Source organism: Priapulus caudatus, unplaced genomic scaffold, assembly GCF_000485595.1.
Source record: "Priapulus caudatus unplaced genomic scaffold, Priapulus_caudatus-5.0.1 Scaffold450, whole genome shotgun sequence".
NCBI lineage: Eukaryota > Metazoa > Priapulida > Priapulimorpha > Priapulimorphida > Priapulidae > Priapulus > Priapulus caudatus.
The window spans coordinates 4846-16852 of NW_014577511.1; the positions used below are offsets into that span (position 1 = coordinate 4846).

The 12007-nt window shown below is 44.2% G+C and overlaps 2 protein-coding genes across 2 annotated transcripts in view; both read left to right on the forward strand.

The window, feature by feature from the left end:
• Positions 1-218: 218 nt before the first annotated feature.
• LOC106810548 (QWRF motif-containing protein 4-like) lies at positions 219-5048 on the forward strand. The gene is made up of 7 exons (XM_014813926.1): positions 219-381; positions 762-862; positions 1233-1361; positions 1512-1631; positions 2080-2218; positions 2719-2869; positions 3165-5048. Exons 1-7 carry the CDS (start codon positions 231-233, stop codon positions 3247-3249), a joined length of 876 nt encoding a protein of 291 aa, XP_014669412.1. The 5' UTR covers positions 219-230; the 3' UTR covers positions 3250-5048.
• Positions 5049-6401: 1353 nt separating this feature from the next.
• Positions 6402-12007, forward strand: part of LOC106810538 — a 14932-nt gene continuing 9326 nt past the window's right edge. The window contains exon 1 of the mRNA XM_014813919.1: positions 6402-6544. Within this exon, the coding sequence (XP_014669405.1) occupies positions 6456-6544 (89 nt within the window). The 5' untranslated portion in view covers positions 6402-6455. The remainder of the gene's footprint in view (positions 6545-12007) is intronic.

The window sequence follows — 12007 nt, forward strand, 5'->3', positions numbered from 1 at the left end:
GTGGATTAGTTCGCTTTATGATCAGCCTAGTTATTGCCAACTTATCCATAAATCCTAGCATTTACTTGGTAAAACAACATCAGTGGAACGTTTCCATTTCACATTTCAAGATCGCCAAACTGGCTCAAGAGTATAGTGTGTATAAGTTGTGTGTTCATGTTACTGTGTGGTCATGGACTTAGTTGTACTCACACGATGGCTTATCCCTTTGCAGGATGGACAAGACTGTGATGAGTGCAACAAGTTCTACGCAATTCCACACGACACCAAAGTCTCGAGGATCTCTCAAGGCGATGTCGACGCCAGCCACTGCTAGCGCGGCCAGTATGCAGGTGGTAGACATTGACATATCAGCTGTTGTGCCTGAACATTCATATGTTGGTAGGTAAACCAGACTACAAAAGTAGCGTCATTAGACACGATTGCACTGAGTCCATGTGAATCATTTACAATACGCGTATAATTATACACACACACATTTCCCTACTCACCATGGTGCCCCAGCAATAGAAATAAAAATCGTCCTTAAAAAATAAGCTCTTTGCCCTTTTCATAAAGTCCGTGTTGTGTATTTATCAATTATTTTCCCCCATGAAGTGTTGTTAAAAAAGCACATCGGTATGAAATGATTGCATTGCTGCTCGTCCAATTTGCTGCGGTGCCCTAAAATTTCTTCTTAAACTCAACGTGACACTTGCTTTGCCTGTTTGCTATAAGAATAAATTATAATTCGACCCCCTTTGGCGTGTTTTACCCCGCAGCTTTGCCGGAATCCAGGAAGACTACTTCAGCCAGACACGTGCCCAGCATGTCAAATCAATCTTCTAGGTCTTCATCTCGCGACCAAGAATCGAAGCGAGAGGTGGGAAACATTTAGCGCCTTCTTCCCACTGCCAGTAGTATTCACATTTATCTTGTTATCACATGCAAATGGGGACACATGTATCGACGTTTAGACGAAAGCTACCAATTCCAACTATCGAAATTGTGTAATGCAAGCGAGAGGGGGAAGATATTTGATCTGAGTTCCCCACTGCCAGCAGTTTCGCGTTGAATTTAATTGTTACCACGTGAAGTGTAACTCGTGAATCTACATTTCAACGAAAACGTACCCGGATGCATGGATTTTTGCATATCTCCGGTGCCATATCTGTTTCCGCGATTTTCAAAATTCTCGCAAATGTTTATTGCAGCGCGTTTGGTAATAAGCTCTAGCATGGCATGTGTTTTAGAGTAAAGCGGCGCCCTCTTTAGAAGACGACCAGCTTCACCTTCAGTTGCTCTACAGCCGCTATATGCAGTGGGCCTACATGGACACAATGTCAAAGAAAGCATGTGACCATCAGGAGGCTGATGCACAGGTAATGAAGCTCTTATACCTGCGACAATTTACAGGCTCATTAATTAAAGTCAACGATACTGTCGGTGATTAAGCATTTTTATCGTAGCACACTTTTCCAGGAATGTTTTAAGTTAATTTTGCGTAATCGCGTGCTGTGCTTGTGCAACAGAGACAGATGTACCAACTCTGGCAGGAGTGTGAACGGCTAGACGACTACAAGAGTAGGCTAGATCTCGCACTAGACAAAGTAAAGCACATCAAGATGCTTGAGAAGACCATTGCAGCACAGGTGAGGTTGTGTTCTGTTAGATTAATGAGATTCTATGTTATCCTCACGTAAAGCCACACAGACGTATTAAGCTGTCTCGATGCACGTGAAAATTTCCTTAATGTGGAAGTGTTTAAAAAGAATAATGCTGCGTTGATGATTTATAATTAATGTTTGTAATTAATAATGAAATAAACCCGACTGTCTGTTATATATATATATATATCCCTTTGTCGCCCTATATGATTTTTTGAATTTCTTATTGCTTGCTAGATACATGATCCCATATGGCAGTGGTTCTCAACTGTTTGTCCCACGTCTTTTCAATACATAATGCTACAGCTGCCCTACCCGAGCAAATTCACACAGTCGCTGACGACCCCCGACGATTCTTTACGTCTCGTGACCCAACTGTACTTTTTTTGCGTGCCTGTCGCCTTTTGCAAGTCTCTCGCACTCGCTCTTGCAGAATCACGGCCTGGCAGAAGCTTTGAAGTCGATGTCGCAGATGAAAGACAAGTATGCGAACATGGCCGCCTCTGTGGAGGCGACGTACCATCATCTGCCAACGCACGATCACCACATCCCCGACGATCCCACCGAACAGAGTGAGTATAGAGTTAGTTATAATGCTGGCCGCTAAACGAAGGCATCTTGGCACACGCGTCCGACTCGCCTTCACTCTCTAGTCGAGCGTTTCGGCTGTCGCTAACGGCTACGCGTGACAAAGTTGGCCTCATTGCGGGAACGTTCAGACGATAGCGTACCTTTTGATCATTGTTCGCTGTTCCGATTTGTTTTTTGTGTGCCCCCCACGTCGTTCGTCCGTGCTTCCGCTTTTGTTTCAAAGAAATCGAGCCGCACGATTTAGCGAGGTGCGTTATCGCTGTCTCGCGAGACGGCTTACACGAAACGGATTGCGGATTATTGAGTGACGCGCGTCGCACGTGTCTCTCTCTCCTTTAATACTCCCGCCGCTCGTTTTTTTCGACTTTTTTCTTTTGTAGTCCTTTGCGTAAAGATGCGTTCGAAATTATCATGCGTGCACGCACCTGTTGCCCTGTAGGCGACCGATCGGTGACCCCAGTCGTCGCATTTCTCTCGGCAGGTGCCATTGTGGAGGCGTTGGTGGAGACGGAGGCCCTGCTACACGAGATAACTAGCTTCATGTCCGAGCACACTCCCGCCCTCGAGGAAATTGCGGGTAGTCTGGCCAAGATTGAAGATGTGGCGGAGGAAGAGGTGGAGCAGCTGACGAAGTGAGTTGGAAGTTGAAAGTCGTGCGCGTCGCCACGTCGCGAAAACTTTGCGCGGGTTATTGTTTCTTGGCGTGTTACGCGTCCTTCACCTTGTAGCTGTGAGATGGTTGACGATTATTGGGTTGGGTTCTTTAAAAAGGCCGTCTTTAAGTGCAATTGGATTATAGAACTATAGCTTTGGGTAATTCGTAATGGGTTTACATGTTCGCTACAACTGCCGTCATCACGGGAAGTATGTACCTTGCGGTGGATCTTGTAAACCCATTAGGATGTAACTTGTTTGTTCTCTTTCCAGGTGCGATAATCTACTTACAGCCACGATGACACTAGCAGCACAAGAGGCTTCTATGAAGGTTCATCTGCATTCAGACATAGCGTAGGGTTTGGCATTGGCCTGATAGAAAGAAACGTGTAAAAAATTACTTTTGTATAATAATTTTGATAGGATGCTTTGACGATATTATTAGAGATGAAATATCGTACATATTTGTTCAGTAGTGCTGGAGAGAATTCATGTCGACGAATGGCATTTTGAGATGATGAAAATACTTAAAACAAAAATGTTTTTTGTCTGGCCAATGGGTGATGGATAATTGTGTGCCATTTAATTGGTGTTTGATTATTGGCTGGCAGGAGAGTTTGACCTTGCAAAATTTTCGGTAGGCATGGCTAGTAAAGGGTGAGAAGCACATTGCAGAAACACGTTCAGAATGATCTGTGCAAATCGTTGTTAAATCGATAAAAAAAAACACGAAAACATTATACCCTGTGTATACCCAATCGTGCTCGATTCTACTGTTGATATATTTCACGTGTTTAGAATGCGTCAGCCTGGCGAGCGGTCACACGTGTGCTAGTATAACTCCCGTTACTTGCAATTTCGTTCGATCCCATGTCCACGCATAACAAGGTTTTGAGTTTGCTAGGTGGGTCCGATGCTGCCGCACGATCCACGTATGAACAAGGAGCCACGTGGGCAATTGTGTTGACATCATCTATATGTGTCAACGCTAGCACACTAATGGCCCACTAATGATTTTCGTCGTTGATGAATGCAGCTTTTCACGCCGATCCGGACCGCCATCATTCACCCCCTCCTAACTATTAGTTTGCGTTTAGGGTACACGCTATATCGTAATGAAAAATCCCTAATCCTTACCATGCCGAATAGCTGGGCGGTAATCCGAAATTCAAATGTCAGGCGTGCATGCAGGTAATGCATGGCGAAGCGTGTACGTGGCGAAGCGGTGGGGGCCTCCTTAACGGTGTGCCGCGATTGTGACTAGAGTCTTTAATTCGCCTATCGCAACGGCGGGAAGCGAGGATAATTGGCATTAATGAGGATGGCCGGCAAAGCTACAATTAGCACTAATTATTGAAAAACAGGATGTGATGGGGAAGCATCGCAACAATGCGTTCTTTTCACGCGTGTCGGCGAGAATGTTTTCTGTTGTTTTCGGCACCTTGTGTCGAGAGAAAGACCAGAACAAGAGAAAGCCAACACGGTATATTAGCACTCGATTAGACTAATTTATTAACATCACGAGTATATTTAGGAAATATTGTGTAATTACTACAATACTGTATTCCTTATATAGTGGTGTAGTTGATATAACAAGTGTATAGTTAATTTAGTATAAAAAACATACGTATAGTAAAAACTAAACAAGTAAAAAGTGTACATTTTATTTTAATTCTAAAAAATTTCCTTCGACCTTCACAAATATGATAGTTCAGGATTGATTGATATATTACATCCTCACAACCCAGGCTCCGCGGTTCGCGGCCTATATATGGCACTGGGAGTATTCGCTCCCCACGGAGACATTGCACCGCTTTTCATCTCATACATTCCCAATGGTTGTGGGTGTTGATGAATTCATCCCCCATTTCCTTATGATATCAAAACATGATATTCTAATCGAATGTACCGCGCTTTTGCGCATAATCCCCCAAGACTAACATAATATAACCAACAACTACAACCGTCTTCGGATAAGTAGAAAAGCCAATCTTCTCTCTAATCTCTCGAGGAAGCTCTCTACATACACGAATCGTGAATTGCGTGAATAATGTAGCTATTGATAAGCCGACCGGCGGCAAGGCACGGCCGAACAAAACGGATCCGCGACGTTGTAACAAAATCCTGCGTGCGTGCGTGCGAGCGTGCGTGCGTGCGTGCGTGAGTGCGTGCGAGCGTACAGCGTACTTGCGTGCGTGCGAGCGTACGTGCGTGCGTGCGTGCGTGCGAAGTATGGTATAAGCTACCTCTGGACCAAATTTGGTACTTTTAGAAGAATTTGCACCAAAATATCCCTAACAGACCTGACTATGAGGGGTTTCTCCACACAAAAGGATACGGTACACTCGCGTTGTAACCCTATCCTGTGTTTGGGTTACATCAGGTACATTGGGTTACATTGGGTATCTAGAGCAGCATCATAACGTTACTGTGAGTGGTATATATGTAACATTTCATTATAGCCTTCTGTTGATTGAGTCCATATTCCACATTCGTTGTTCTTCATGTTTTGTTTGCAGCTAGCTGTAACTGTATACAACATTGACGATATTTGTGTGGTACTTGACGTCTGCCTTGACGATATTTGTGTGGTACTTGACGTCTGCCTTGACGATATTTGTGTGGTACTTGACGTCTGCCTTGACGGACCATTTCGCGGGTGCTGAAGTATGCGGTTAGTGAATGATAAAGTATTGAGTATTCTTCCGTACATGCGTTATTTCTGCGTCCTGATTTTCCTGGTGGGGCATGTCGTCGCGCAATGTCTGACAATTGAACGACCGTGCAATGTAAAGCATATATATTCCTAGCATATAACAGCATATATTGCGATGTATTTGTAACTGTTCATTCCATTTGCCTCACCAGCTTTATAAGCAGTAAGGAAATACCGCTGTTGACTCGTGTTTTTCATGGTTCGATGGTTTCTTTGTGTGTTATACTTCTAACTGCCTCAGCAGACTTTGCCTTTGCCGGCTCATGTACAGCTGGCTGTACAGTTATACATTCTCCGGTGGTCATATATGCGTCGTTCAGCAATATAAGTCTAGCTACGCGTGACAAATGTCATCCAAATCGATCATATTGACGAAGTTGGCCATTGTGTGCAGAACATCACGTTACATGAAGAACTTCAGGCAAAACAACGTTGCCGACATCTTCAACATGACGGCTGTCGACAGTTCCCTTCAACACGACGTAGGTACTGCTGTCATGACGTTCTGTAGCAGCACAGAGCAGAGAAATACGCAGAGGAATCGGTTCCATGTTACGAATAGCCACATAATGCGCATACTCTCTCGTACAACATCGTCATCAATTTCTTCATGCAATCATGGTGCGATCTTTCTGATGTTCACATATGAAGTGTTACATAGGACAGGCGTCATGGGGCGCTGTACAACTTATAGTGAAAACGCCTAAGACCACATGGAAATGGAACCACCGCGAAATCAAAACCTTCGCAGTCTCTCATATAAAATCTCTCGCGTCTATTAACGAGGTGCAACGGCAAGGGACCAGTCTAAATACGGATCCGCGAGTCCGCGGTAAATGTAAATTGTTATGCGAAAACAAGAAATGAATTCGCCAAAGAAAGACTTATATCGCAGGGTTCCAAGTTCAGACAATGCTGGAGCCCAATCCCCAAACAGGTATCAACTAGTATAATTCGAATCACGGAAGCTAGCATAGAGATTCCGTATAAGGTATTACTATTCGTATAGTTTCTTGTATCTTGTATCTTGGGTTCCCTCTCTTGTACTACAGTTGTAGTTGTAGGCCTATTTCACAAGGCACTGATTCTCTCTTTGGAATGTGCGGGGAATTTTTTCTTTATTCTTCTTATTCCTTTTTTTTATTTCTTATTCTTATTCTGATTCCTTCTTATTTCTTATTCTTCTTATTCCTTATTCTTCTTATTTTTATTCTTATTCAGCAGTCAGTTCAGGTAGTCAGCCTTCAGCCAAATGGCACTGAGGGTGGTCACAGCCAGAGTTTCTTTGCGCCCCCAGTGGTTCTTTTACGTCCCCATTGGCTAGTATTTCTGGAGACGGGACCGCCATTTTACGTGGTCATCCGAGCCACGGGAGATTCACAGTCTCAAATGTTGAGAGCCAGGTTTTTACACCTTGAGAAAATTCACTGCCCCGACCGAGGTTTGAACTCGCAGCATTCAGTGGACAGTGCACAATGCCTACCACTCGGCCACAGAGGCTCTCATGCACATACTAGTAGTAGCAGAATCGGGAGTAAATAACGCCAACGGCCAAGTCGCCAACCCAATAATACAGTAATACTAATAGGCCCCCTAATCACAATTGTCAGTTATTTACTAGATACAATAATGTAATCCAACAAGAGTACATGTACCCTACTCTTGTTGGGTTACATTATTGTATCTAAACAATCGGCAGCCCAGATCTCGCGCGAAGCACGAAAAACACTGCGTAGCTGCACACTAACACAACAACGCTGCCCTCATTGAATAGCAATTTACACGGGTTTACTATATAGCAAGTATGCGGGAAGTCGCTGAATTGAGCAGTTGCACGCACGGCACGCCTGGCACGCACGTTGAGCAGTTGCAGTTGTTCGCTGATTGCACGACGGGTTTGGCTACCCAGGTAGCTAGACATTTCCTAGAAATGGTCCTAATTCGAAGTTTGCTACTCGGTGCGCTTGGTTTGCTATAAAAAACGGAGTTCAACTTTGTTGTTTGTTTGTTTTTGTTGATCAGTGTAGTACATATGGCATGCGATAGATGGCGCAACGAGGCTATATGCATAGCATTCCCAATGCGCATAGCGTTCTGCCCACCTCGGCCACCACCAAACGCTATGCGCATTGGGAATGCGTACGTAACAAGTCAACAGAAATGGCGCTGAATATATCCGCCGCTCGTCACTTCGAATTTTTGTAACAGGTTATATTAGTTTAATACAGAGTATTGTGATACATAGTAAGTTCCAGGATAGCGGAGAAAGGTTCGTGTTTAGAATAAACCCAGTTTGGAACTTCTAGTCTCTGAAAACGCACCAGCAAACTGCCCTCAGTGATTCACTGATAGTCAGGGCTGTTAGGGCTATATAGGGGTTGTTTGGTGCAGATTCTTCTAAAAGTACCAAATTTGGTTCAGAGGTAGCTTATACCATACTATTACGATTACTGCCAGGCGCCAAGAAGGGCGCCCCCTGGGGCCGCCATATTGGGCAAATCCAAAATGGCCGCCATCTGAGCTAAAGATCAAGTGTAGTTCCAAACGGGAAAGGGCTAGTATGATAAAAGTTTATATATTTATAGGGTTTTTGGGGTCAGAGAATCTGATTATGATGTTCTTACATCGATTTGAGGTTTTTTTGGGCTGTTACAATGGTCAAATCCAATATGGCTGCCATATGGGCAAATGCTGTGATGTGTTTACTTAGATTTTCTAATCTCTTTCTATCTTTGGGGGGATGTAATGTTGGGATGAAACTAATTTGAGGGTTATCAATTATTAACATGCACACATAAACATACGGACATACATTATCGCAAGGAAATAATAAAAGGAATGATTTAAGTACCAAATATTCTTGTAAATTTTTATTCTACGAAGCTCAAACATGGTGGACAATGGTGGACATGGCTTCAACAAGAATTATAATTTGCTTGATTTGTTTATTCCATATTGGTCATCTATTCCTACATGTATGTTAGGTTAACACAGGCGCGTAGCCAGGGGGGGGGGCGGTGGGGGCGGTCGCCCCCCCCCCCAAAACGCCGGCCAAAAAGAGAGAGAGAGAGAAGAGAAAAAAGTAAGAGGACGTAGGAAGAAAAAGGAGCATACAAAGACACATGACAAAGACTGTGTTTCAGCTATAGTAACCTAACTGTGTACGCTCTCTGAAAAGTAATGAAAAGTGTTTTGAATCCTAACTTGTAGGGTTGAGTCTAGGGTTGAGATAGTGTCATCAGACATGAGAATATGGCCCACAGTATGCCTCAGATTGCAGGAAAATGGCTTAAATGGTTCAAAATTTTTCCCCAGACCCCCCTAGCACTGCCATGCCTACGGCACGTGCCAAACGTACGGTTGTCAAATTTGGCATGTGCGTGCATGTATGTATGCATGTATAAATGTATGTACGTGTGTTTGTGTGTGTGTATGTGTGTGTGTGTGTGTGTGCGTGTGTGTGTGTGTGTATGTATGTTCGTGCGTGCGCGATCGCGCGCGTGTGCGTAAATTATTGTGGGCTTACGATCGTGCTAGTATGTGATGGCTATCGCCGATCATCCCCCCCCCACTCCTCGGTACGGATTTAAGCCCCTGATTCGCACACTTCACGTGCGCTCGTTGTGAACATGCTGGAACCGGTGCTGCTTGTGTAGGTGGGAGGTTCTCAACATTCTGCTTTCCAGTGTGAATAGGCGTTACCGGGCCTCGTTGACACCATATCGCACCACATCCCTTGCTGTACATGAGAACAACTAGGCTTCGATCCGCTGCATATGTATCGACTCGAGAGTGAAGACATCAGGGTTTCGCGTGAGGGTCACCATATGTGTCGGTTAACTCTGCTAAGCTGGCCCATGCTGCCCAGGCAGTCTTCTTTCCACAACAAACAAAACTGTGACTGTTTATCGCACCCGGTTAGGCTGTGGAAGAGAGGTAGTGCGAAGGTTTTGAAGCGAACAAGCTTGGTGAAGATGGCATAGAAACACGGCCTATATCCGAACCGTGGATAGCGATGTGTTTGTTGTTTGGCAGTCCGCGATTTTTTGAGAATCTCGGCCTATGGAGCTCTGGGTAAGCCTCGGTACGGCAAACTTGCCGTGCCATTCCCGTCCATGTCATCTCACCAGCTTGGTTCTTCAAAATCTTTCGCACTACCCCTCTTCCACAAGCCTACCGGGGTGTGCGATACAACATCACACTTTTTTGCACTCTTCTGCTGCACTGGCGCTGTCTCAAGTCATGCACAGGAAGGTGCAAGTGCAATCGCGCCGGTGTCGAGGTCACGATGTCTGCAAATCGAGAGCGCGATGTAGAGCAACAACGTTGACAGCACGACTAGTGGGACTTAATGCTAAAATGTATGGGCACAGCCATACATATATCAAGAGCACTGTTGTGCGCCAGTTGAACTTACTGATTATATAACTGGACACAAACCATGACAGTAATCACTTCTAACCAAAGATTCCATATCGGAAAGCCTACCTTGCCTGTTGTAATTTGTCTCTTTATACACAACTGTGTAACTGCTGATATGTTAACCTAACATACATGTAGGAATGATTACCATATAGGAATAGACAAATCAAGCAAATCTAAATTCTTGTTGAAGCCATGTCCACCATTGTCCACCATGTTTGAGCTTCGTAGAATAAAAATTTACAAATAATATTTGGTACGTAAATTATTCCTTTTATTTAGAGAGAAGATGTCAGTATGTTTATGTGAGCATGTTAATAATTGATAACCCTTAAATTAGTTCACTCAACATTACATCCCTCAAAGATGAGAAGAGATTAAAAATCTAAGTAACACATCCAAGCATTTGCCCGTATTGGCAGCCATATTGGATTTGACCATTGTAACAGCCAAAGAACTCAATCGATGTAAGAACATCATAATCAGATTCTCTGACGCCGAAAACCCCATAAATATATATAACTCTTTATCATACTAGCCTTTCCCTTTTGGAACTACACTTGATCTTTAGCTCAGATGGCGCGCCATTTTGGATTTGCCAAATTGCGGCCCCAGGGGGCGCCTCTTTGGCGCCGGCAGAAATCGTAACAGTATGGGTATAAGCTACCTCTGGAACCAAATTTGGTACTTTTTACGAAGAATTTGCACCAAAATATCCCTAACAGACCCTGACTATGAGGGGTTTCTCCACACAAAAGGATACGGTACACTCGCGTTGAACCCTATCCTGTGTTTGGGTACATCAGGTTACATGGGTTACATTGGTTATCCTAGAGCAGCATCATAACGTTACTGTGAGTGGTATATATGATACATTTCATTATAGCCTTCTGTTGAGTGAGTCCATATTCGCACATTCGTTGTTCTTCATCGTTTTGTTGCTGCTAGGCTGTAACTGTATACAACATTGACGATATTTGTGTGGTACTTGACGCTCTGCCTTGACGATATTTGTTGTGGATTGACGTCTGCGCTTGACGATATTTGTTGTGGTACTTGACGTCTGCTTCCTGCCGGACCATTTCGCCGGGTGCTGAAGTATGCGGTTAGTGAATGATAAAGTATTGAGTATTCTTCCCGTACATGGCGTTATTTCTGCGTCCTGATTTTCCTGGTGGGGCGACTGTCGCTCGCGCAATGTCTGACAATTGAACGACCGTGCAATGTAAAGCATATATATTCCTAGCATATAACGACATATATTGCGATGTATTTGTAACTGTTTCATTCCATTTGCCTCACCAGCTTTATAAGCAGTAAGGAATACCGCTGTTGACTCGTGTTTTTCATGGTTCGATGGTTTCTTTGTGTGTTATACTTCTAACTGACCTCAGCAGACTTGTGCCTTTGCCGGCTCATGTACAGCTGCCTGTAAAGTTTATACATTCTCCGGTGGTCAGTATATGCGTCGTTCAGCAATATAAGTCTGGCTACGCGTGACAAATGTCATCCAAATCGATCAATAGTTGACGAAGTTGGCCATTGTGTGCCAGACATCACGTTAACATGAAGAACTTTCAGCAAAACAACGTTGCCGACATCTTCAACATGAGGCTGTCGACAGTTCCCTTCAACACGACGTAGGTACTGCTGTCATGACGTTTGTAGCAGCACGATGGCAGAGAAATACGCGCAAGGAATCGGTTCCATGTTACGAATAGCCACATAATGCGCATACTCTCTCGTACAACATCGTCATCAATTTCTTCATGCAATCATGGTGCGATCTTTCTGATGTTCACATATGAAGTGTTACATAGGACAGGCTGTCATGGCCGCTGTACAACTTATAGTGAAAACGCCTAAGACCACATGGAAATGGAACCACCGCAATCAAAACCTTCGCTCTCGCCCCCCGCCCATCTGTACGACCCCCATCTAAGTCGCGAGTTCCTCCCAAGTCCCAAACCTCTGCCCT

Coding starts and splice junctions, on each gene's coding strand:
- LOC106810548 (XM_014813926.1), top strand. CDS start 231: ATGAGTGCAACAAGTTCTACGCAATTCCACACGACACCAAAGTCTCGA. Junction 2,219..2,718: donor CGACGATCCCACCGAACAGA/GTGAGTATAGAG, acceptor TTCTCTCGGCAG/GTGCCATTGTGGAGGCGTTG. Junction 2,870..3,164: donor GAGGTGGAGCAGCTGACGAA/GTGAGTTGGAAG, acceptor TTCTCTTTCCAG/GTGCGATAATCTACTTACAG.